Source organism: Artemia franciscana, chromosome 11 (genome assembly GCF_032884065.1).
Source record: "Artemia franciscana chromosome 11, ASM3288406v1, whole genome shotgun sequence".
In the NCBI taxonomy this organism is placed as follows: Eukaryota; Metazoa; Arthropoda; class Branchiopoda; order Anostraca; family Artemiidae; genus Artemia; species Artemia franciscana.
Genome location: NC_088873.1, coordinates 39396168 through 39423878, shown reverse-complemented (window position 1 = coordinate 39423878; position 27711 = coordinate 39396168). Strand labels below are relative to the sequence as shown.

Genomic DNA, 27711 nt, shown 5'->3' with positions numbered 1-27711 from the left:
AATAAGGGCTCGAGATTGATTCTAAAACAAGGAAAACATTGAATAAGTCAATTCCTTTTTTTCAGTTGAATTACTCGTCATTTCGTCATTATGAATCTCATGATTAATTAAGTACCTGGTGTTATAGATAGATAGATAGATAAGTGTATTTCAAAAACCCGTGGGCCATATACACACAAAATATAAATAAATAACAGACAAGCAAGGAAATTAACAACAGTACGAACACGCACAAAAAAAAACAGAATTCAACGCAAAACGTACCTAATCTAACTACAAAAGAAATTAATCATATAAAACTTTTTCTTCTTATTAAAGATTTTTCTATATATACTCCCACTCGAAATATTGTGGTTGGGTTACTATTTTGTAGAATACCCGGAAGCATCAAATTAATCCCATGCAAATAAATTTCCCGTAAATCCAAGAGCACCGGGCATTTCCGGAGAAAATGATCCAAGTCTTCATCATCATCTTTACAAAGAGGACAAAGATACCGCCTATCAGGACCAACTATCATTTTATTTTTGTCGAACGTTTTTTGCCTGTTCTGGATTGGAAGACAATTTGCCCTAAGCTGAATCCAACGACGTAGAATCATAGCCGGTAAATTAAGTTTAAAATAAACTTCCTCCCCAAAACTAGGTTTTGCCTGATTATAATGTTGTAGGGTTGTAGAATCAAGAACCAGCCCTTGCCAATGCTGAATTTCCTGACTCTCTAATATAAATCGTACCTGGCTTTCTAAATTTGCTGGTACATCGCGAGAGCAAAGACCATTATTCCATAAATAAGGCATTCCTACTTTTTCTACTAATGATTTAATTTGGGATGGCCACGAGGTTTTTAAACCACATTTCAACATCTCTTCATATGCCACTCTTACTAGTCTATCTTCATTACTCTTAGTTAACTTCAACCAGAATCTAAGCATTAAAATATACCTACGTAGCTTTAAAGAAAACAGGCCCATATCACCTTTCAGAATCTGTGAATGAGTTGTCTGATGTAAACCAAACACTCTTTTATAATACTGGAGCTGAAGGGACTCCAGTTGCTGCACCGTTTCTCCACCCCATATCTCTGCTCCATATTCTATTACGGGTAAAATTTTTGTGTTAAATATTCTTTTATGCATTTTTAGGTTTTTGATCCCCATTATCGTCGGGTTTCTAAATATAGCTGACATGGCCACCCTACCTCTCTTAATTATTTCATCAACATGACTCCTTAGGCTTCCATTTTCCGATAAGATAAAGCCTAAATATTTTATTCTTTTACTTATAAATAGTTCCTTATTATTAAATTTAAACGTATATTTTTCATCGTCCCCAACCTTCCTTTTTTTAAAAATAACAACTTCGCTCTTTTCAGTATTCAGCCTTAACTTTTTTATATGCAAATATTCTTCTATGAGATTCAAAAGAGTCTGTAGATCTTGCGGTTTATTAGCCACCAAAGCAATATCATCTGCAAATAATAAGAGAGATAGTTTTTGAGTCCCTAGGCTAACTTTCGGAGCCCATCTATTCTCTAGAAAATTAACAACATCATTAATAAAAATATTAAACAACTTAGGTGAAAGGGTGCTGCCCTGTTTTACTCCCCGCTTAATATCAAAAAGCTTAGAAAACCTATTACCAACTTGAATGATTCCACTCCCACAAGTATACATGCTCACTATCAATCTAACAAATGAATGGGGAAGGCCAATATTTAGCATGACATCCTTCAATAACTCTCTGTCGACACTATCAAAAGCCTTATGGAGATCCAGAAATCCAACATAAAGACAAGTTTTACCCTTTCCATATTTATCTATTAATGCCTTTAAAATTTAATCACCAAGACATTTTGTTTCTCAAGTTCTTTAACCCTTCTGGCGAATAATCAGTGTTGCGCATGCCTCAAGGTCTCCAAGAATTAGCATTTTTGAATATAAGCACCTGAGAAATACTATTTCTTCATCAAAACTAAATAAGTTTACTAAGAAGCTTGGTCATCTAAAACAACCCAAAATGATGAAAATTTTTGTAAGTCTTTCTATTTTCGATCCTACTTCGAAACCAATTTTGAATTCCTGACTTGCAAAGTTTTTCCTTTCCTAAATTTCTCACACCAGGGACTCTGAGCTTTTTAGATTCCTGCTTTGCCCGTTGCTAGACAACGGGCAAAGTCAACTGAGAAAAAAAGTAATACTTAATTGACATCTATCATCTTACTGTTAACATTGTTCATGCCCCGGTTCAAACTATCAAAAGATGTGTACTCAAAAAATGGCTCATGAAATGAAACATGGATGACTCTACTCAAGTGGAGAAATCATTCAAAAAATTGGGGCAGCCGCAACGAAATTCGTATCACGAAATTTAATATGCCGAGTTTAGATTAAATACCAACTAATTCAACTATCCTTAGAAAGATAGTCATTGGGATTGGGGCTTTGTAGGTCAGAGATGACTATATCAAGCTTACGATGAGAAGAAGCGGTAGAGGGATAATGATACCAGAAATTTGGAGTTCTTGCGTTTCCTTAAATTGATGAAAGAGTGCCACCTGAAAATGCTCTGGATTTTTTTTCTTCTCAAAAACGATCAAGAGATATTGAAATATTACCTCATTAATTTTCCCAGCTATTTAAAAATTTGCAAAAAAAGCCATTTCCTCGAAATCTTCCATTGCCTTTTCTGATGAAATTAGGAGTTCAAACGTGTTCTACTGAACACGATGAGGTAACCGTTCCCAAAATAAGCACTTTTTGTATCAACTTGCAAACACAGTAGCTAATGTGGGTTTTTTTTCTTCATAACCATGTATTTTCACTTGACTATTTCAATTAATGTTTGTTTGGAAAACATAAAACTTTATTTGTCAGGGATGGCTTCCCAGTTTTTTTTCTTTTTTGTTTGTTTTATTTTTTAATGATGGGACAAACAGTAAGATCCTTTTTAGTCGCACACTGCTATTTTATGCATAAAAAGATAATTATTTTAGTTATTTATTAAAAAAAAAACCTGTAAAATTTAAGTCTTCATTGGTCAAGTTCGCTTTTTTTTAGGTTTTTCTTGCCATTCTCGCAGTTTCTTCCTGTTCACCAGTACAAGAAAAAAAGGAGGCCACAGACATCCAAGGAAGTGAATCCTTCCTTCCAAGCTATGGTTTTGGCTATAGCACCGGACTTGGCTTGGGTTATGGTGGACTCTATGGATCTTACGGTGCTGGACTATACAGAGGAATTTATGGTCCATTTTACGGTGGCTACGGCTATGGCCGTGGACTTGGCTACTGGTGAAATTCTTAAAGCACTTTGTAATTTTAATCTCTAAAATAAATATCAATATTTGAAGCATCTGAAGACTAGTTGATAGGGAATGACACAGCTATAAAAACCATCACTTCGAAAGCAAGTCTACCCTCTTACCTTCTTAAAACGGAATAGAATGATTATGAAACACAAGCTCCAGTCTAATAAACAGCGGACTACAGCCTATCAAACAGTTCGTGGTAACGAACTGTAGTAAGGAGCGACCCGGCTCAATAGTAACCAAAACTCTAAAAAATGGAATTTTGATACCAATAGCTACATCAAAAGAATCGCATTTTAATGTTCATTTTAAATAAATAAGCTTCATCAAGTTTAATCTTACCCAGCAAAAGTTACGAGCCTGAGAAAATTTGCGTTATTTTAGAAAATAGGGGGAAACGCCCCCTAGAAGTCATAGAATCTTAACGAAAATCACACAATCTGATTCAGTGTATCAGAGAACCCTACTGTAGAAGTTTCAAGCTCATATCTACAAAAATGTGGAATTTTGTATTTTTTGTCAGAAGGCAGATCACGGATGCGTGTTTATTTGTTTTTTTGTTTTTTTTTCCAGGGGTGATTGTATGGAGCCAGTTGTCCTAGAATGTTGTAAGAGGGCTCATTCTAACGAAAATGAAAAGTTCTAGTGCCGTTTTTAAGTTACCAAAAAAATTGGAGGGCACCTAGACCCACTCCCATGCCAATTATTTTACCAAAGTCAACAGATCAAAATTCTGAGACAGCCATTTTATTCAACGTAGTCGAAAAACCATATAACTATGTGATTGGGGACGACTTACTCCCCCACAGTCCCCGTGGGAGGGGCAACAAGTTACAAACTTTGACCAGTGCTTACATATAGTAATGGTTATTGGGAAGTGTACAGGCGTTTTCAGGAGGATTTGTTTGGTTGGGGGAGGGGTTGAGAAGAGGGGGATATGCTGGGGAAACTTTCCATCGATAATTTGTCATGGGGGAAGAAAATAAATATGAAAAAGTTCTTTCAGCTGGAAGTAAGGAACTGCATTAAAACTTAAAACAAATAGAAATTATTACCCGTATGAGGGGCTCACCTCCTGCTAATACCTCGCTCTTTACGCTAAAGTATTTTTAGTAATTTCGACTATTTATTCTGCGGCTTTTGTGATTCAGGGGTCATTCTTAATGAATTGGGACAAAATTTAAGCTTTAGTGTAAAGAGCGAGGTACTGACGAGGGGGCGAACCCCCTCATATATGTAATAAAAATATGAGAATACAAAAGTTCTTTACGTAAGCTAATTTATAAGTTACGTAAATCTTTTACTAATAAAAAGATTCGTAAAAAATTAAAAGTTCTAGTTGCCTTTTTAATTAACCAAAAAATCGGAGGGCAACTAGGCTTTCTCCCCCGCCCTTTTTTTCTCAAAATCATTCGATCAAAATTATGAGAAAGCCATTTAGCAAAAAAATGGAAATTTTGTTTTAATTGTTCCTCTGCGGAGAGCCGAAACCAAAACATGCATTGATTCAAAAACGTTCAGAAGTTAAATAAAAAAAACAGGGTTTTTTTAGCTGAAAGTAAGGAGCGACATTAAAACTTAAAACGAACAAAATTACTTCGTATATGAAAGAGGCTGCTTCCTCATCAACGCCCCGCTCTTTACGCTAAAGTTTTTACTGTTTTAAAAAGAAGAATTGAGAGAAAGAGTCAAACTTTAGCGTAAAGAGCGGGGCGTTGATGAGGAAGCAGCCTCTTTCATATACGAAGTAATTTCTGTTCGTTTTAAGTTTTAATGTCGCTCCTTACTTTCAGTTAAAAAAACTTGTTTTTTTTTTATTTAATACTAACCAAAAGCTAAAAAAACACGTTTTAAAAGTACTGCCTAGTGAGAAAAATTTTCATCTGACACCGATTCACGAATTGTAACTATTATTTCGGTTCATCTTAAAAGTAGAAGTTTATTACGAGAAATAATTTATGGTTATTTCAGAAAAAGCGTTTAAACTCTCAAAAATAGTTTCAGATCGAAATGAAAAGTACATCTTTGGAATCAGCTTGGTTGAAAACCTTGAATAGAAGAATTACAGTCCATAACCTTGAACAGCAAGGAAAATCACTTGTTTGCATCGGCAGCGCTGAAGTGTCTCTTTTTTCAGGGCTAATGGGCTACCAGAACATCATAGAGAGATGTTTAACGGCTCATTTCAAATCTATTTCTCATATCTACGTGTTTTTAGAAATCCCACCATCTGCAAGTTCCATATTCCACTAAACATGGCATTTTTGTGCCGTTTCTCAAGGTGTGTGGTTAGCGGGAAACCAGAAGATCGCAGACAAATGTTTAATAGCTTATGTGCATAAGCTTCTGTCTTCTTTACTGGCTGATAATTCTTCCAAGGGAAATTTTCTTTATATTTGTGCTTTGGATCTTCCGAAAGCGTTTGATAGTGTGGTCCATAGACAGCTCCTCTTTTCTTTGTATAATTCTGGGTCAATCTCTCTGTTATAATGCTTCTTAGGTTTTGGTATTCAAATTCTTTTCTTCAGTTAAGATCTGCACCAGACACTATTATAAGGGTACGAAGAGGAGTTAGGCAGGGCGGTGTTCTGTCCCCTAAGCTTTTTAAGATTTGTATTTCTAGTGTGCTGGCTAAGATTTCAGGTACATGCCTTTCAGGTCTTGTGGATGTTTCTTATCTTGCATATGCTGACGACTTGCTTCTGATTAGCCGTTCCAAAAAAGAGTCTTTCCCAAATAGTCTCTACAGTTTCTGATGCTTTCTCTGATATTGGCCTTTCACTTAATATAGATAAATGTGAGCTTCTTCCCTATAACTGTACTACTGCTACTCCCCTTCACTGTAATAACTTCACTATCCCTCTTGTTGATTGTATTCATTGGCTTGGTATCTCTATTACTAAAAATCTTTCGAGCTTTGTGATATCAAACAGTTCGTGGTAACGAACTGTAGTAAGGAGCGACCCGGCTCAATAGTAAACGAAACTCTAAATAACGAAATTTTGATGCTAAAATATACATCAAAAGAATTGGATTTTCATGCTGATTTTAAATATATAAGTTTCATCAAATTTGGTCTTTGTCATCAAAAGTTACGAGCCTGAGAAAATTTGTCTTATTTTAGAAAATAGGGGAAAACACCCCCTAAAAGTCACAGAATCTTATTTTAGAAAATAGGGGAAAACACCCCCTAAAAGTCACAAATCACACCATCGCATTCGGCGTATCAGAGAACCCTATAGCAAAATTTTCAAGCTCCTATCTACAAAAATGTGGAATGTCGTATTTTTTTCCAGAAGACAAATCACGGGTGCGTGTTAATTTGTTTTTTTTTCCCCAGGGGTCATCGTATCGACCAAGTGGTCCTAGAATGTTCCAAGAGGGCTCGTTCTAACGGAAATGAAAAGTTCTAGCGCCCTTTTTAAGTGACCAAAAAAATTGGAGGGCACCTAGGCCCCCTCCCACGCTCATTTTTTCTCCAAAGTCAACAGATCAAAATTTTGAGATAGCCATATTGTTCCGCATAGTCAAAAACCACAATAACTATGTCTTTGGGAATGTCTTACTCCCCCACAGTCCCTGGGGGAGGGGCTGCAAGTTACAAACTTCGACCAGTGTTTACATATAATAATGGTTATTAGGAAGTGTACAGTCGTTTTCAGGGAAATTTTTTTTTTTGGTTTTGGGGGTGGGGTTGAGGGGAGGGGGCTATGTGGGAGGATCTTTCCTTGGAAAAATATGTCATGGGGGAAGAAAAATTCAATGAAAAGGGCGCAGGATTTTCTAAAATTACTATAATAAAACAATGAAAAAATAAACATGGAAAAGTTTTTTCCAATTGAATGTAAGGAGTAGCATTGAAACTTAAAACGAACAGGGATTATTACGCATATGAGGGGTTTTAAAAATACTTTAGCATAAAGAGCGAGGTATTTAGGAGGAGATAAATACCTCGCTCTTTATGCTATAGTATTTTTAGTAATTTCAACTATTTATTCTACGGCCTTTCTGATTCAGGGGTCATTCTTAAAGAATCGGCACAAAACTTACGATTTAGTGTAAAGAGCGAGGTATTAACGAGGGTACAAAACCCCTCATATACATAATAAAAATTTAAGAATATAAAAGTTTGTTACGTAAGTTAAATCTTAAGTTACGTATATTTTTTACTAATAAAAAAATTTGTTAAAAATTAAATTTTACAGTTGCCTTTTTGTGTAACCGAAAAATTTCATGCAACTAGGCCTCCTTCCCCATCCCTTATTTCTCAAAATCGTTTGATCAGGACTAAGAGAAAGCCATTTAGCCAAAAAAGGAATTATAAGGTAAATTTCATTTTAATAATTTATGTGTGGAGAGCCAAAACCAAATATGCATTAATTCAAAAACGTTCAGAAATTACATAACAAAAAACTAGTTTTTCTAACTGAAAGTAAGGAGCAACATTAAAACTTAAAACGAACAGAAATTACTCCGTATAAGAAATGGGTTGTCCCCTCCGCAATCCTTCGCTCTTTACGCTAAAGTTTGACTCTTTACCACAATTCTGCTTTTTAAAACAATTAAAAGCTTTAGCGTAAAGAGTGAAGGATTGCGGAGGGGACAACCCATTTCTTATACGGAGTAATTTCTGTTCGTTTTAAGTTTTAATGTCGCTCCTTACTTTCAGTTAGAAAAACTAGTTTTTTATGTAATAAGTAAAAAGATTCACATTGGTTAGGCAAAAATTATTGCAAACAGAGGGAAGTATAATAGACGTGTGCTGGCCAAACTTTATTCTACTTTCTGTGATCATTCTGTTCTTTATGCTTCAGGTCTTTTCCCCCTTCTTAATAACGGTAATTTAAAAAGAATTCGGATAAATTATTTCAAATTTTGGAAATTTCTTCTGTATCTTCCACCCTGGACAAAAAACCGAACTCTTGTTAGAAAATTAATAAAAAAACTAGTTTTTTTAACTGAAAGTAAGGAGCGACATTAAGACTTAAAACGAACAGAAATTACTCCGTATATGAAATAGGTTATCCCCTCCGCAATCCCTCGCTCTTTACGCTAAAGTTTGACTCTTTGCCACAATTCTACTTTTTAAAACAATTAAAAGCTTTACCGTAAAGAGCGAGGGATTGCGGAGGTGACAACCTATTTCATTATACGGAGTAATTTCTGTTCGTTTTAAGTTTTAATGTCGCTCCTTACTTTCAGTTAAAAAACTAGTTTTTTTATTTAATTTCTTAACCTTTTTGAATTAATGCATGTTTGATTTTGGCTCTCCGTACATGAATTATTAAAATGAAATTTCCATATTAATTCTTTTTTTGGCTAAATGGCTTTCTCTTAGTTTTGATCAGACGATTTTAAGAAATAAGGGGTGGGGAAGGAGGCTTAGTTACCCTCCAATTTTTCGGTTACTTAAAAATACAACTAAAACTTTTGATTTTTAACGAACGTTTTTATTAGTAAAAAATATATATATATATATATATATATATATATATATATATATATATATATATATATATATATATATATATATATATATATATATATATATATATATATATATATACTAGCTGTTGGGGTGGCGCTTCGCGCCACCCCAACACCTAGTTGGTGGGGGCGCTTCGCGCCCCCCCCCAAGCCCCCCCGCGCGCGTAAGTCGTTACGCGCCATAATAGCTACGCGCCATTGTAGTTGTGTCCCTATGTCCCACCTGTGAATATAGATAGATATATATATATATATATATATATATATATATATATATATATATATATATATATATATATATATATATATATATATATATATATATATATATATATATATATATATATATATATATATATATATATATATATATATGGTTTTAACTACGTAAAACTTGCGAATATACAACATTCTTTGCTGTCCCATTGTCTTTGCATATAAATAGATTGTCAGGTTTACCGACTCTTGAACATGCAACATATAATGGTCCATGGGAAAACAATCTGTATTCAGATCTATACCTCATGATTCTAATGATTGCCCTTGAGCTTTGTTGATGGTGATTGCTAATCGACCATTCCCTGTCCCGGTGTCCCGGTCGTCATTTATATCCCCCTGTTTCCCCCGGTGTCCCCGTTGTAGTTGTGTCCCTGTGTCCCGGTCGTCATTTATATTCCCTGTGTCCCGGTCGTCATTTGTATCCCGGTGTCCCGGTCTGTATATACATTCGTTTTTTAGTTTTGTTTTTCTCCTTTATTTTTTTCCTTTTTTTTTCTTTTTTAGCTTATTTAGATTTTTAGATTTTTTAGTTTTTTTATTAGTTTTTAGTTTTTTTTTCTTTTTAGTTTTTTTGTCCCGGTCGTCATTTATATCCCCCTGTTTCCCCCGGTGTCCCCGTTGTAGTTGTGTCCCTGTGTCCCGGTCGTCATTTATATTCCCTGTGTCCCGGTCGTCATTTGTATCCCGGTGTACCGGTCTGTATATACATTCGTTTTTTAGTTTTGTTTTTCTCCTTTATTTTTTTCCTTTTTTTTTCTTTTTTTGTTTATTTAGATTTTTAGATTTTTTAGTTTTTTTATTAGTTTTTATTTTTTTTTTCTTTTTAGTTTTTTTGTAGTTTTTACCTTCTTTTTAGTTTTGTTAATTTTTTTTTTTACTTATGTCCTGGTCGTCATTTATACTCCCTGTGTCCCGGTGCTTTGTTGATTGCTAATCGAACATTCCTTTTGTCCTGGTCGCTTTCTCTTTGAGTGTCGTCATTTATTTTTTTCTTTTTTAGTTCTTTTAGTTTTTACCTTTTTTAGTTTTTTTTAGTTTTTTAGATGAAAATTTTTTTTAGTTTTTTCCTTTTTTTCTTTTTAGTTTTTTATTGGTTTTTACCTTTATTTTAGCTTATTTTTCAGTTTTTTCCTTTTTTTTAGTTTTTTTTTATTTTTTATTTTTTTTAGTTTTTTTACCTTTTTTTAGTTTTTTTAGTTTTTTTAGTTTTTTAGCTTTTTTACTTTTTTTATTAGTTTTTAGTTTTTTTTTGTAGTTTTTGCCTTTTTTTAGTTTTTTCAGTTTTTTTTTTAGTTTTTTATTGGTTTTTACCTTTATTTTAGCTTATTTTTCAGTTTTTTCCTTTTTTTTTAGTTTTTTTTAGTTTTTAGTTTTTTTAGTTTTTTACCTTTTTTTAGTTTTTTTAGTTTTTTTAGTTTTTTAGCTTTTTTATTTTTTTTATTAGTTTTTAGTTTTTTTTGTAGTTTTTGCCTTTTTTTAGTTTTTTTAGTTTTTTAGCTTTTTTATTAGTTTTTAGTTTTTTTTGTAGTTTTTGCCTTTTTTTAGTTTTTTTTAGTTTTTTAGCTTTTTTATTTTTTTTATTAGTTTTTAGTTTTTTTGTAGTTTTTGCCTTTTTTTAGTTTTTTCAGTTTTGACGTCACCTGATCCAGTTTTTTCAGGTGACGTCACCTGATCCATCCACAGACAGACAGACAACTTATTTTTATATATATAGATATATATATATATATATATATATATATATATATATATATATATATATATATATATATATATATATATATATATATATATATATATATATATATATATATATATATATATATATATATATATACACGCAAATCCACATATAAAAATATATAAAATAACTTCTAAGAAGCCAAAGAATTTTAACAATTTTTTCAACAAACCGAATGAGTAGCACCCCCGAGCTAATTCGGGCAACTTATTCCATACAATATGACTCGCAATTAAAGGAGTAAAATCTGACCTTACACAAGAAGTAAAAGGAACTTGAATATGATTTTTGGTATTGCGAAGATTGTAATTATTCTGATCAGAATTGAAAGATGATACAACACATAGGGGATGTGGGAGGTCACTATGAAACTGAGAAAAAGTAAAACATGCACAAAAAAATATACAGTGACTCGAGATCAAGTAGTGGGATAACTCTTGAACGATTCGGTTCCTTAATGAGGTTTCTAGCTTTATTGTAAAGCTTAGAAAGTGGTTTTAACAATGAAGGAAAGGCTGACATCTATACTATTGGACAGTAAGAAAGACAAAATTGGATCAAGCAGTGAAAAAGGATTTCCAAAACTGATCCAGGGAAAATATGTTTAAGTTTCCTTAAGTACTCCTGCATATCTTCATTTTAATCAAATCAATTTGAAGCTTGAAAGACAAGTTTTCATCAACAAAAATGCCCAAAAAACGAACCTATCGATCTTTAGATCTATGAATTATCCCATTTGGCCGATGAATTTCTTATAACTGGGGATAAATCTGAGAAACTTGCGAAAATATCAATAAAACTGGACTTGGATTAATTTAGGATGATAATTAGTTTCAAGCCATAAAATTACTCTCTCAAACAAATTTTCCAAATTTAATCGAAGCTCAGATTTACAATTTTCCGAAGTGCCAAGTGTGCTGTCATCAGCAAAACAAACAAGGACATCAGAACATGGTGAACTATAGTTGGCACTGTGGGCAAGGGAAATTTTAGGATGACAGAGTCTACAGCAATTAATAGGTTTCTGCTTTTTTACTGCGTAAAAAAGATCATTTACATAAGCCAAAAATAGCACTGGCCCTAAAACTGTGATCCCTGAGGGACGCCAAAATTCACTTGTGAGGGTAAACAGAAAAGTGGATCAACAAAAGTTAACTTATCATTCAAATAAGATTGAAACCAAGAAAATACATTACCCCTGACGCCAAAACGAGACATCTACGATAGAAGAATTTCATGGATTAAGGAATGGAATGCCTTGGGAATACCAAGGAATATAGCAGCCGGAATTAATCCTAAATCTAATGCAGAATGTATAAAATTCAAAGGGTCATACAGGCATGCTATTATGCACAGTTTTTTTTAAGTATTTAATTTATTTGTTCTTAACGTAGCTTTTATTCCTCTGTTTCAAGTTTGAAAACGCGGTTGGGGATAAACCTATCCTTCAATGCTTTTTTTTCTTATAGTTGTTTTGTTCCCAAGCAACTAAACCTACGTTCATTCCTCGATCTGGTTCTTATACTTTTCAATATGCAAACCAGTCCTGGATGTCTATAGGAATATATATATACATATATATATATATATATATATATATATATATATATATATATATATATATATATATATATATATATATATATATATATATATATATATATATATATATATATATTAAATATATATATATATATATATATATATATATATATATATATATATATATATATATATATATATATATATATATATATATATATATATATATATATAAGATATATATATATATATATATATATATATATATATATATATATATATGTATATATATATATATATATATATATATATATATATATATATATATATATATATATATATATATATATATATATATATATATATATATATATATATGTTTTACAAAAAGGAAGTACACTTTAGACATCGAAATTTATTTTAAAGATAAAAATTACAAAATAAGTTCACCAGTAGCCAAGTCCACGGCCATAGCCATAACCACCGTAAAAGGGGTTGTAAATGCCTCTGTACAATCCAGCCCCGTAAGCTCCATAGAGTCCACCGTAACCAAAGCCAAGTCCGGTGCCATAGCCAAAACCATAGCTTGGAAGGAATGATTCACTTCCTTGAATGTCTGTGGCCTCTTTTTTCTCTTCAGCTGGTGCGCAGAAAGCAATTGCAAAAAGGGCAAGGATAACCTAAAAAAGAGAGATTGATTAGCGTTAATATAGATTTTGCCAGACTTTCCCAATAAATAAATAAATTAAACATTTTTGCATACACACACATTTATTATATTTTGTTTTCATTCTATTTCCCTCAATTTTTAATACTCTTATTGTAGTGGGCAGCATAGTAAATAAAACAAACCTGTTTGTGTCCCAAGTAAATATTGTTAGAAAATATCTCATACAAAATAAATGGTGAAGTGGAAAATAACTCACATAAATTGCGGTGTTTATAAGTTGACAATAGCAAGTGTTTTATTTTGGCAGCAATTGTCTTACTGACAACAAAAAGGCAGATCTGGCTTTAAATCTATATGTGCGCTAATGTCGACCTGACCTTAAGCAGACGTTATGGCCTCTATATTTCTTATTCATTGGCTGTTCCTGAGTTTTCCCTGATGTCAGTTTGGTTATTTCTAAGCCAAAGTGATTTTTGTGTTGAGAATTTTGATGTGACACTGTCGATTTCGCAACTTAAAAAAGGAATTAGAACTAAGAATATTAGTAGTACCCAGCTCTTACTTAAATTGGGTTCTCAGTGCAGAGCCAATGCTCCTTGGCTTACGAAATCAGGGTAGCAACTAGCTAATTTTGGGACCCAAAGGAATACGAATCAGCATAGCAACTCGCTAGTTATGTTTCCATTTGGAATCCAGTAAGTTGGATTTGTGTCCGGACAAATTTTAAATTGAGCTGTAAGGCGTGGGACAAAATGTTTTCCAGCCCCTTTCTTCAGTTAAAGAAACCATAGGTAAATGTTATTTTTATGATTTCATATTTTGGGTTCTTTGATTGAATGGTATGATGAAACTTCATCAACTTTGGTGTTCCCAGCTTTATTCTATCATTTTAAACAACTTATTTGATTCCTAGCATGTTTGTTTTAGCACGTAATGTTCTCATATGTAAATATACTGTCATATTACCAAGATCACTTTACTGAAGACTGAAACTAGCAACTGGCATACCATATTTCAGAAACCTTTAAATTTCTCGGAAGTGAAACTAGCAATTCAGTGCCCTAATTTAGTGCCCTAATTTGAGACCCGGTTCAGGCATTGAAGCACTGTTTTGGGTTTTAACGGTAATCCCCTCTTATATTTTACCATAATCAGCTTTCAACATCCATCCCTGGTGTACAGGGCCCACACACTGGTGATGTTTTCAAGAAAAAGCGAAATGCCGAAGCATTTCATCTTTACCTGTTACATGATACCTTTAAAGAGAAAAATTTTGCCCCTATTTATCGATACGATACCTTCCTTTTAATATATTATAAGTTTTCTTATTCTAGTAGCCTATCGTGGAGAAAAATATTATCACAGTTTGAATCAGATACTGAAGTATTTTAATAATAAGATTTAAGATGGGAATCAAATCCATTGTCTTCATTTCCGGACTGACTTCGTTTGATGTCTATATCCTCAGCCTTAATCAATTGTGCAATGTAAAAAGCTTTGAGTCCTCTGAGTAAGAAATTCATCAAGAAAGACATAAAATAGAACCAAGAAGGTATATAGATCGGAGACATATAGAGACGTAATAGAGGAGATGTTATCAGGGGCAGTGGTGTCAATAGAGGCAGGGACCCAGGGTACATATTCCCCGTAATTTACCCTCTCCCTTCGGATATCGAAAATCTCTTTTCCTTTGTAGTTTTGTTAAAAATATGTTTTTTATGGTATTTGACTAAAAAAAAAAAAAAAAATGAAAAAATGCCCCCATCCCTTTAATTTTAAAAGAAAACTTACCATCTTGATTTTCTTAAATTGACTTCATTAGTCAAGGGTACCTATTCCTGAAAACGCGGGGGGCAAGAGCAAATATTTTAATTCGTTTTTCAATGAAGATAAAAAAAATCGCATTTTCAAAATCTAGGTATTTTTAAAGACCACACTGCTTTTCCATGGAATCTAGGCTCTCTAATTTTTTTCTTATTGAAACTACAAAAAACAAAATTAAAAATCCATGGAGGGTACAATCACCCCCTGCTTCCCTGTTTAGCTCTCCTGAATATAGTTCAAATAGAACTTGAGAAGAAGACAAAATAAAAATATTTTTATTAATCAGGAATTTTTCTTTGCTTTAATAGAGTCAAAATGTGTTGAAAAAAAATGACTTACAAATAGTTTCATCATTTTTGGTTGTTTCGATTGGCAAGCTTCTTACAAAACTAATGCAGCTCTGATGTGAAAAGACACTTCTTAGGGACTTATATTTAATGTCTTATTCTTCGAAACCTTGAATTGCACTCAATTTTTTGCATCTAATGGTCAAAGAACTTGAAAAGCAAAATGTTCTTTATTATGTCCAATAGTTTCATTAAAAATACAGAAAATGTTCTTCCAGATTGCTCAATATGCCTATTGTATTCATTAACAATTCAGGATTGTTTTGGGATTCAAGACAAAACGACTGACAGTTAGCTAATTTGAAAGAGGATGATGTTCTTTCGGAATATTTGAAAAAAAGGAAAAATTTAAGGAAAATTACATAGTAGCTCAAATTATCAAATTAGCTCCTCTTTCCAAGCCCTCTAATCTAAGAATCTCGGTATTGATTCTCTTGAATGAAGCCAAAAGTAAATGGTGACCCTGCAGGCACAGGCAAAAGGATCGAGACTTGATCACTTTAAGAGTTGTGTCAATTAATGGGGGGGATACTTTTGTTCACCCCTTAGATTTTGAAAAATGCCTTTTTATTTCGGTATTTTCACTTAAAAATGGCTTTGTTTGGTATTTTAATTGAAAAAAAAAAATCGAAAGAAACAACGAGGCTTCCCCCTTGGTTCTCCCTCCTGGTGTAAATGAACTTCCAAAATTAAAACCTAAATGAAATTTATCTTTATTGGGAGCTCAGCACGACTTGAGTAAAGTTTCTACAATTTCCTAGAGTTCCTGTTTTTTTAAACTTGGACTCAATTCCCTATAGTTCCTTTTTGTTGTATTTAAGATATAGATAGCCTTTACGGTACAAGCTCTCTCCTGAAACTTCTCGAAAAAATGTCTTCAAATTCCAACATTAGACATTACGTACCTAACAAATGTGATAAGTTATTTTAAGTAATAGATCTGAAGAATATTACAATATATATACATCATAGTTGAGTACTTTTTAAAAAGGATCTAAACTTTGACTGAATATCTTATTGAATAGGTTTTGCAAGTGTCTTCTATGACTCTATTTATAATTTATGTTAGGTCATTAAGTTTTTCTATTATGTTGCACTAACCAAAATATCTATCAGAGGCAACGCTATAGCGTTAAATATATATAAAGGCTCTAAGGCATCAATGTGTCATTATTTAGCTATTTATTTTCGCCAGAGGAACATCGTCTGGAAGGAGTAGCCATAAAAACTTCGGAGAGGGCCCATTCTAGTGCCCTTTAAGAGCCAGATGGTGTGGGGTGGCCTCCTCACGCCCTCCTTTCTCCAAATATACGGCTCAAAACTGTGCCATTTTGTTCAAATTAGTTTTAACAATAGATAACAAAAACCCCAGGGTCGGCAAAACCCCCCAGAGCACAGGGAAAAGAGTTGTGGTTATGCTCCAGGGGCATATAAGGTTTTTATGGAAGGGATGGTCGTATAAACATTACAGGATGCAACAAAATGGCAAAATAAATTCAGAGTAACAAAATGGCTATCATAATTGATCAGATGCACTTGCGAAAATGGAGGGGGGGACAATTATCTGAAAACGGTGGATGTTGAACCTGAAACTCAATCCTTCTCTATTAGCTGACTATATTAGCAGAATTCATTCTGTATAGAAGGGGGGCTGTCCCCTTCTCATCTGAAGCCTCCCCCTTGTGTTTGTTGAATTTTCGGATGATGCTCGCAGAATCAGAGATTGAGATTCCTAGTCTTTTTTTATAATTTGAAAGTGACAGAAAACCAGCCAGCCTCTGTCCAAAAACCATTTTAATATCTGATATTTCATCGACATTTAGAGGTACCTAATTTGTACTTTCTCTATGGCTACTCAATTTTGCATGTGGGAAAATTTTCCGTGGGGAGAGTTTTTCGGTTGGAATTTATTTGGGAGGGGGGAGAATTTCTTCGATGGGGAGGGATTTCTTGGAAGAATTTTCTGGGGGGAACGCTGGCTCCCAGATTGACGTACGAAAACTTTTCGGTGGCAATGTTTTCATCGTTTTCTTGTTTTCGCCGTTTTTTATTATTTAATAACACATAAGGTCCTTAGCTTTTAACAAGTTGATACTTAGTCATTGGCTTTTCATTACCTTTCGAGTTTTAAAAAGCCCAGTAGCAAATATAAGACTTTTATCAATTTCAAAAACCATCAAAAGCCAGTAAGGAAAAATACTGACTTCGACAGAATGACTTGTAACTGAAAATTCAAAATGTAATTACTTCAAAGTCTTTAAAAGCAAATGCGGCAAAGTCAATGCTAGAATTTACGCTAAATTTACTGCCATTGGTTTTTAGACGAAGGCATCAAACCCCACTCTAAATTGGTTTCTAAATTCTTTTGTCTACATGGACAAGTAAGGACTCGAACTAGATTCTAAAACAAGGAAGACATGAAAGAGCTAATTCCTTTTTTTCAGTATAATTATTCGGCATTTTATCATTACGAATCTCATGGTTAATTAAGTGTTTATCGTTATATTTAACTGTGAAGACAATCCACGTTTTTTATTTATCACAAAAGACAGATTAAGCAATCCGGAAGATTTTCCAAATCCTGAAAATACAATTGGATGCAATAATGGACATTTTGTTTCTCAAGTTCTTTAAACCTTCTCTCGAAAAATTAACGTTCCGCATGCCTCAAGGTCTCAAGGAATTCTCATTTTGAATATAAGCACCTAAGAAACACTATTTCTTCATCAAAACTAAATAAGTTTGCTAAGAAGCTTGGTCATCTAAAACAACCCGAAATGATGAAAATTTTTGTAAGTATTTCGTTTTTCGATCCTACTACGAAAGCAATTTGGAATTCCTTAGTTGGAAAATTGATTAGTTCATCATCATCTTACTGTTAGCAATATTCTTCCTCCAGTCCAAACTATCAAAAAGGTATATACTCAAAAAATGGTTGATGTAAAGAAACTTGGACGACTCTACTGAACTGAAGCGCAGAACTCATTCCAAAAATTGGGACAACTGCAACGAAACCCATATCATGAAATTTAATATACCTAGTTTCGATTAAATACCAACGAAATGCAACTATCCTTAGAAACATAGTAATTGGGATTGGGGCTTTGTAGGGCATGGATGAACATATTAAGCTTATGGTGACAAGAAGCGGTAGAAGGGTAATAATACCAGAAATTCCGAGTTCTAGTGTCCCCTTAAAGTGATGAAGGAGTGCCACCTTAGAATGATCTGAATTTTTTTCTCAAAAACGATCAAATGACATTGGAAAAAACCTCCGGTTTTGTCAATCACTAAAAAAGTTTAAATAAAATTTCGTATTTAAAGTGTTACTGATATCACTTTGTACACTTCTGTCTGGTTTTTGTTTGAAGCTGCTTTTAATTATCAATTAGAAAATTTGTCCAGCTATTCAAAAATTTGCAAAAAAAAGTCATTTCTTTGAAATCTCCTATTGCCTTGACTGATGAAATTGGAAGTTCAAACGTGTTCTACTGAACTCGATGAGATAATCGTTACCAAATGAAATACTTTTTATATCAATCTGCAGTAGCTAATCTGAGCTATTTCCCACATAACCATGTATTTTTACGTGATTAATTTAATTATTGTTTGCTTAAAAAATATAAAACTTTATTTGTCAAGGGGTTATTTCCCAATTTTTTTTTTTTAGAAACAATGGAACAAACAGTAAGACAGTTTCCAGTAAAACACTGTTAATTTGTGCATGGAAAGATAAATATGTTAGTCGTTTACTGCAAATAACTTGTAAAATTTAAGTTTTATTAATTTTTTTTTTTAGGTTTTCCTTGCCCTTTTTGCAGTTGCTTTCTGCGCATCAGCAGAAGAAAAAAAGGAGGTTACAGACATCCAAGGAAGTGAATCCTTCCTTCCAAGCTATGGTTTTGGCTATGGCGCTGGACTCGGCTATGGTTATGGTGGACTCTATGGATCTTATGGGGCTGGATTATACAGGGGCATTTATAGTCCATTTTACAGTGGCTACGGTTATGGCCGTGGACTTGGCTACTGGTGAAATTCTTAAAACACTTTGTAATTTTTATCTTTAAAATAAATATCGATATCTGAAGTATCTGAATTCTAGTTGATAGGGAACGAGGCAGATATAAAAACCATCACCTTGAAAGAAACTCTACTCCCCTAACTTCTCCCAAAGGAATAGAAGCATTATGAAATACAAGTTGCATCCTAGTAAAGAGCGAACTCCAGCCCATAGTAACCAAAAGTTAAAAGTTATGGTTCATCTTAAAAGTAAACGTTTATTGCGAAAAAAATGCATGTTAATTTCCAAAAATTCCTGAAACTTCTTAAAAATGGCGTCAGATTGAACAGTGCACCCTTGCAATCACCATTGTTGAAAACCTTTAATAGGGGATTTACAGTCCCTCACCATAAACGAAAATCACTTGTTTGCATCGGGAGCGCAGATGTTTTTCGTTTTTATTTTGTTTAGTGCTAATAGTTACCAGAACATCATAGAGAGATATTTAAAGGCTCGTTTATAAGCTATTTCTCATATCTACGTGGTTTTTTTTTATATAAATTCTACCATTTACAAGTGCCATATGGCACTTAAATGGCATGTTTGTAACATTTCCCAAGGGGTGGGGCCAGCAGGCTACCAGAACATCGTAGACAGATGTTTAATAGCTAATATAATGGCTATTACTTATATCTACGTTCTTGCTATAAATTCCATCATCTGCAAGAGCCTAAAAATGGCAATTTGGGTGCCATGTCTCAAGTGGAAAAGCTGGGGCTAGTGACCTACCAGGACTTCTTAGAGAGATGTTTAGTGGCTTTTTTGAAAGCTATCTCTCATATCTAGGAGTTTTTTGTCAATTCTACCATTCTTGAGTGCAACAAAGCACTAAAAACGGCACTTTTGGTGCCACTTTGTAATTGGAAAAGCTTGGAAGCGTAAAACAGTACAATTGTAAATGGTCCAAAACCCTTTACTGGAGGCTACTGCACCATCAGGCTACAGCAACATTAGTAGGCTACCTGAACTACATAGAGAGATGTCTCATGGCTCCTTCAAGCGGAAATTAAAATTGCTAGTGCCCTTCATAAGTGACTAAAATATCGCAAGACAGCTAACCCCCCTCTCTCTGCGTCCCGTCCTCTATAGTTGTCCGACCAAAATTTTGAGATGGCCCGATTGTTCAACATAGTTCAAAAGTAAAAAAAAATATACTTTTAGTGATGAGATGACCCTCCATTGCTCCTGGGGAAAGGCCTGTATCTGGTATCGAGTGCATCGGTATTGGGAGTATCGGTATCGTACGTATCGGTCTCGGGCATATTAGGTATCGCTGGTACCGGTGTCAAGTGTGTTCTTTTTTTCTTTTCTATTTTCAATTGTGGTTTTGCACCTTCTATATATATTTTTTTTTAAACTGGCAAAGATTAATTTTTAAAAAAAGTTTTTCTGAGGGACGTACATAGCTTAGTAGAAATTTAAAACGAAAAAGAATTACTTCACAGCCTATCTAACATATTTCGATCAAACTAGTGCAAATAAACCAACTATATACGAAATATTTGAAACAATTTCTGTTTGTTTTGGGTTTTTATGTTACTCCTTACTTTCAGTTGAAAAAAACCCTTCTTTTAAATCAATTTCTGATTGTTTTTCAAATAATATCGGTAATTCACTCCCGTCACGAGAAATTCCTCCGTAGAAAGTTACTCCCACGCAAGAAACCCCTCCTTCCCTATAGAATCCCTTTCGGGCAATTCCATCGTCGTTAAAGAATATTATACGTAAACAACGAGTAAATTTTATGGCTTACAGCTCTTTCCCCAATTTAGATGGCTGCTGTGAGGGTTAAACAGATGGGGCCTGTGAGGGTTAAACTTTCCCCAAAGAGGTGGCTGCTGAATCTTCAAACTATGCTGAGCAAAATGGCTATCCCAAAATTTTGACCAGGCGTCTTTGAACAAAAAAGGGACGTAGGAGGGGGCTACTTGCCCTCCAGTTTCATGGTCACTTAAAAAAGGCCACTACAACTTTTGATTTCTGATCAAACAATGGCTCTCCTGATTTTCTAGAATCATTGGTTCGATATGATTATCCCTGGAAAAAAAAAAAAAATAAATAAACACGCATCCGGGATGTTTCTTCAGGTGAAACTGCAAAATTCCTCGTTTCTGTATATAGGAACTTGAAACATCTACAGTAGATTAACATCTACAGATAACCTGATCTGATACTGTGATTTTCATTAAGAAATTTTTGACTGACTTTTAGGGGATGATTCCCCCCTTTCTCAAAAATCAGGCAGATTTTTTCAGGCTCGTAGCTTTTGATGGGTAATTAAATTAAAAAAACTAGTTTTTTTTAAACTGAAACTAAGGAGCGAAATTAAAACTTGAAACGAACAGAAATTACTCCGTATATGAAATGGGTTGTCCCCTCCGCAATCCCTCACTTTTTACGCTAAAGTTTTTAATTGTTTTAAAAAGTAGAACTGTGGCAAAGAGTCAAACTTTAGCGTAAAGAGCGAGGGAATGCGGAGGGGACAACCCATTTTATATACGGAGTAATCTCTGTTCGTTTTAAGTTTTAATGTCGCTCCTTACTTTCAGTTAAAAAACTAGTTTTTTTATTTAATTTCTGAACGTTTTTTAATTAATTCATATTTGATTTTGACTCTCCGCACATAAATTATTAAAATGAAATTTGCATATTAATTCCTTTTTTTGGCTAAATGGCTTTCTCTTAGTTTTGATCAGACGATTTTGAGAAATAAGGGGTGGGGAAGGAGACCTGTTGCCCTCCAATTTTTCGGTTACTTAAAAAGGCAACTAAAACTTTTAATTTTTAACGAACGTTTTTATTAGTAAAAATTATACGTAACTTAAGAATTAACTTACGCAACAAACTTTTATATTCTTATACTTTTATTATGTATATGAGGGGGTTTGTCCCCTCGTTAATACCTCGCTCTTTATACTAAATCTTAAGTTTTGTCCCAATTCTTTAAGAATAACCCCTGAATCAGACAGACCGTAGAATAAATAGTTGAAATTACTAAATACACTTCTCCTAAATACCTCGCTCTTTATGCTAAAGTATTTTTTAGAACCCCTCATATGCGTAATAATCCCTATTCGTTTTAAGTTTTAATGCTACTTCTTACTTTCAATTGAAAAAACTTTTTCTTATTTATTTTTTCATTGTTTTTTTTTTATAGTAATGCTAGAAAATCCCGCGCCCTTTTCATTGAATTCCTCTTCCCACATAACATATTCCTCCAAGGAAAGATCCACCCACATAGCCCCCTCCCCTCAACCCCACCCCCAAACAAAAAAATCCCACTGAAAACGTCTGTACGCTTCCCAATAACCATTACTGTATGTAAACACTGGTCAAAGTTTGTAACTTGCAGCCCCTCCGCCAGGGACTGTGGGGGAGTAAGTCATCCCCAAAGACATAGTTATTATGGTTTTCAACTATGCGGAACAAAATGGCTATCTCAAAATTTGATGCGTTGACCTTGGAAAAAAATGAGCGTGGAAGGGGGCCTAGGTGCCCTCCAATTTTTTTGGTCACTTAAAAAGGGCACTAGAACTTTTCATTTCCGTTAGAATGAGCCCTCTTGCGACATTCTAGGACCACTTGGTCGATACGATGACCCCTGGGAAAAAAGAAAACAAAAAAGCAAATAAACACGCACCTGTGACCTGTCTTCTGGCAAAAAATACGAAATTCCACATTTTTGTAGATAGGAGCTTGAAATTTTTTCTACAGGGTTCTCTGATACGCTGATTACGATGGTGCGATTTTCTCAGGCTCGTAACTTTTGATGACAAAGACTAAATTTGATGAAACTTATATATTTAAAATCATCATGAAAATCCAATTCTTTTGATGTATCTTTTAGCATCAAAATTCCGTTTTTTAGAGTTTCATTTACTATCGAGCCGGGTCACTCCTTACTACAGTTCGTTACCACAAACTGTTTGACACTTAACTTGATGAAGCTTATATATTTGAAATCAGTATAATAAGTTGATTATTTTGTTTTGGCTATTGACACCAAAGTTTTTTTTTAACTTTCGGCTACTTTTGAGCCACGTCACTCCTTACTTACAGCTCAAAATGAGAGACTGTTTGAAATGAGTTATATTAGAAATAGTTGCTTCTGCACTTATTACAACATTGAAAATAAACAAAAATTTAAGTAAAATAAAATCTTGACTAGGTGAGGTTTCAGCAACAAATATCTTTATATATCAAATATTCAGTTAAATTTTATTAGTTCTTTCCAAGGCGGTTCAAAACACATATAGTTGACATCAAAATTGTGCTTTTTTTTAGTTTCAGCTACTTCTGAGCCGTGTCACTCCTTACTTACAGCTCAGTACGACAGACTGTTCGAAATGAGTTATGTTACAAATAGTTGCTTTTGCACTCATCACAACATTGAAAATAAATAAAAATTAAAGCAAGCTAAAATCTTGAAGTAGAAAGGTTTCAGCAGCAAATATCTTAACATATCAAATATCAGTTTAATTTTATTAGTTCTTTGCAAGACAGTTCAAAACACATATTATTTTCAGTAAATCGTCAATGACGCAGTAGGCCTTAGAGTTTTACAGTTAGGGAAGGGGGCAGTAGTCAAACTCTTGTTTGCAATGATTTCTGCTTGTCTTCATCTTGAGTTGTATATACAATTCAAGTTTTACACGTTTTTGGATTTATTTAATGATTTATATTAGCACACGTTCTATGTTTGTTTGCTATAATTGTTTATTTAGTTTCTGTTCGTTCTGGGTTTCATTTGTTCTTTAATAGTAATTGCTGGTCTTTTGAGTTGTAACTATTACAAGAATTTTATCTGCTGCTCTTAATTCTAATCTAGCCTTTACTTTTCTTTGAAAAACTTCTTTTTTTGAAAGTTTTTAATAAAAAAAATTTCCGTTTGTTTTTGATTGCCAAAGTTTCAAGTTTTTCAAAATACCCCATTTCAAAATCAATTTTTTATTCGACATCAAAGTTTCATCGAGGTGTCAAAACTAGTATCAAAGTAAAAATATCGAAGTAAAAAGGTATCAAAGTAAAGAAGGTATCAACATTAAGAAAGTATCAAAGTAAAGAAAGTATCAAAGTAATAATAAGCAGCTTGCATAACTTACAGACCATGCCCTGCAAATCAACGCCTTGCAAATCAGTAAAACAAAGTATCAAAGCAACAATAAGCAACTTGCATAGCTTACATTCTTTGGCCGGGGGGTGGGAGGTGGGGTGTTCAACCCCAGACGCATAGTTATTTGGCCTTTGGACTATTTGAAATGAATTGACCATCTCAAAATTTTACAACTGCTTTTACTAACAACAACTCATCGTAGCACCAGGCCGCCTGAGGCCAACACAGCTACGGATGCTTTACCTCCATCCCAATCCATTCAAAGCCCTCCCTCCTTACACACTCCCAGGAAGTTCCCGTTTCCCTGAAATTTTTCTTTATGACATCCTCCCACCCCAGTCGTGGACGACTTGCTTTCCGTTTTGACTGGATGCATTTGGGGAAAAAGAGGTGGGGAGTGAGGTCTCGTTGTCCTTTGGTCACTTGTTCAAATAAGCCCCCTTCAGAGTTAAAATGACCACCCTTTCCACGCAAACCTTATATGTTAAAAATTAGCAATGTAAACAAGTTAACTTAAGTTAAAAATTAACAACAGCCCACGGGACAAGGCCTCCTGGGCTGGATTGTTATATGATCTTTCGACAATTTTGAACAACACGGCCATCTCAGAATTTTGTCTGGACTCATTTCCGGAAAAGAGATCATGGGGGGTGACTTGCATTCTGATTACTCTTGACCCTTAAAAAGGGTAATTGAGATTTAAATTTCCAATCAAAAGAGCCTTCTCCAAAGTTTTGTGACCACTCTTTCCATAAAAACCTTATAGGACCACGGGGCATAACTTAGAACACTCCCTCCGGGGTTCCGGGGGGGGTATGTCGACCCCAAAATTTTATTGACTTGTCTTTGGACTATTTTGAACAAAATGTCAATCTTAGATTTTAATCAGATGCATTTGGGGAGAGTAAGACATGCGATGGGGGGGGTAGTTGACCTACAATAACTTTTGACTGTAAAAAAAAGGTACTAGAACTTCCTAAATCCAATCAAATGGGCCCCCTTCAAAGTTTGTACGACCACTTGGAGGTTTTATCGACTCCATAACTCTGGTTTTTTGATCTTTGGACTATTTTGAAGAAAATTGGTATCTGGAAATTTTTACCAGATGCATTCAGGAAAAAGAGGACGTGGGAAGGAAGGGGGTATAGATGCCTTCTGAATACTTTTGGCTCTTAAAAAGGCACCAGAACTTTCGAGCTCTAATCCAAAGAGCCCCCTTGGAAGTGTATACGATCACACCTTCCATATAAAGTGCCTCTGGGAAAAAATTAATAAATAATTAAAAATAAAACATTGAAGCCTTATGGTCTTACTATGGACAGCGCTACAGTGTTGTCTGTAGTAAAGGTCTCTGATGAGATGAATTTTTAAGGGGTTTCAAGAGGCGCAAAGAACATGGCTTGTGGAAAGGACATTCCCCTATAAGCCATAAAAATACTAATGCTGAATTATGTTTTCTTTCAAGCCATGTATGCGGCTTTACTTATTCGTCGATTTCTTTAGCAAAGGCCCTCAGATTCCCATGTTATGTGGTCCTCTTCCGTCCAGAAATTAGGGTGATAAAGCTTTCACATACAAATTTTCATCTTACCCCCATATTATAATTGGCAAAACAAACTTAGAAACGAGAAATCGTCAAGCCTCAAATGTATAAATGTCTTTTCCTTACCGTTTCAAAGCCTACTTCCATGGCTTAGTTTTTAGACCTTGTAACAACCAATATTTATACTTTTTCAACATTTCATTCAACAAAATTTAAGTGGACGGATCCAGGAGGGGAGGGGCCTTAGTCCAGAGACAAAAATCAGTTTTCTTCTTTGATCATCAAAAGTATCGAAACGAGAAGTCGTCAAGCCTCAAATGTATAAATGTTTTTTCCCTTACCGTTTCAAAGCCTACCTCCATGGCTTAGTTCTTAGATCTTGTAACAACCAATATTTAGACTTCTCCAACATTTAACTCAACAAAATTTGAGGTAAAAAAAGGGGGAGGGGCCTTGTTCCAGAGACAAAATCATTTTTCTTGGTTGATCATCAAATGTATACTATGTGAAAGTATTGCCAAGCTATTGTGTCTACCCTTTTGTTATTTCTGGGGCTTAGAAGACTATATAGATGACAGGTCTTTTACCTTTCAAAATTTTGACAGAAAACGTTTCCATTTTCTGTTTCCACTTCTACCAGTTTTTTGGGAGATCTACCGAATTTCTGACCCATCTACTTAATCCTCAAAAAATGTTACTCCGTGGTCATTCTTTGTTTTTACATGACTGTTGTTCGTAGTCTGGGGGAACAACAGCTTTTTTCTGGGGGAAAAGAGCGTAGCCGCGTCACGGGTAGTTGAGACAACATGATTTGAATTTAATGGCTCATATATGAATGTTGCCCGCTATCCATTTCACAGTGGTTGCATTGATTTTCTATTTTTAATCGTTTAAACACCTTCAAGGTTTGTAATTACTCAACTTTATAAACTGATAACAGGGATGGCTAGCCTCAAGAAGATGGGAAGTACCACTATGTAGGTTTTTCTGATTTAGTAGGTTTAAATGGTCCAAAGTTACTAAAAATGAAAGAAATATGACAAAATTAGACTTTGTGTGCAGCAGCTCTGTAGAACTAAAAGCAATAGATGGCTTGAAGAAAATCTCTTTCCCCTGTCTTGTGTGTTTGGTTTTGTTTTCAGTCTTAGTTTTTGAGGTACAAAATCAAAAGCGACATTAACCCAGAAGCTATCGTTTACCTTTTGTTCATTTTCATTTTCAATAAAACCTTTCTTGTTCATTTTCAAAGCAAGACGCTGTTTTCCCTTTTCGTTTAAGCCTTTCATTTTCATCGTTTTTCTACCTCGATTTTTACCATAATGGCAAAACTACAGGTTTCTTAAGTTATTTTATTTGATTGATTAATTTACAATACAATACAAAAATAAAACATAATAGCAGAACAAAAAACGAATGATTGTTTTGCTTTCTCTCATTTTTTTCCAGTGCGTTACTATTGCTTTTCGTCAATTGGTCTTAAAATGTCTTTCAAGGGTTTTAAACAACAGTGGGAAATGAATAACTGAAGTGAACACTGTTATTCCTTTGTTTTAGGCTTATTCCTTTGTTAATGAAGTATATATATTTGAAAGTTGTGCTAGTTTTTATATATTTTTCAGTTATTTGAATATTAGTAAACTGAGACTTCACGTTTTCCCTTTATCATTCGTGAATCTGTTTAGAGAGGGTGGCTAGAAAAGTTTATCGACTTAACTCAGACTCAGTGGTTAAAGGCCTGGTGTTCGAAATTTGTTCTGATTTTCTATCACCGTCCTTAACTTAGCAGGCTGTCGTATAGAG

General features: G+C 34.1%; 1 protein-coding gene and 2 long non-coding RNA genes across 3 annotated transcripts; 2 read left to right on the top strand and 1 right to left on the bottom strand.

Moving 5' to 3' along the window:
* The first annotated feature begins 1891 nt into the window (after positions 1-1891).
* LOC136033213 (uncharacterized) lies at positions 1892-3349 on the top strand. The gene is made up of 2 exons (XR_010618891.1): positions 1892-2033; positions 3059-3349. It is a non-coding gene; the product is annotated as an uncharacterized LOC136033213 (long non-coding RNA).
* A 9400-nt stretch (positions 3350-12749) lies between these two features.
* Positions 12750-15300, bottom strand: LOC136033210 (neuropeptide-like protein 29). Its single transcript, XM_065713921.1, has 2 exons — positions 15188-15300; positions 12750-13034 (listed from the first exon to the last, which is right to left on the bottom strand). Exons 1-2 carry the CDS (start codon positions 15200-15202, stop codon positions 12801-12803), a joined length of 249 nt encoding a protein of 82 aa, XP_065569993.1. The 5' UTR covers positions 15203-15300; the 3' UTR covers positions 12750-12800.
* A 2618-nt stretch (positions 15301-17918) lies between these two features.
* LOC136033209 (uncharacterized) lies at positions 17919-19285 on the top strand. Its single transcript, XR_010618890.1, has 2 exons — positions 17919-17987; positions 18995-19285. It is a non-coding gene; the product is annotated as an uncharacterized LOC136033209 (long non-coding RNA).
* Positions 19286-27711: the final 8426 nt, after the last annotated feature.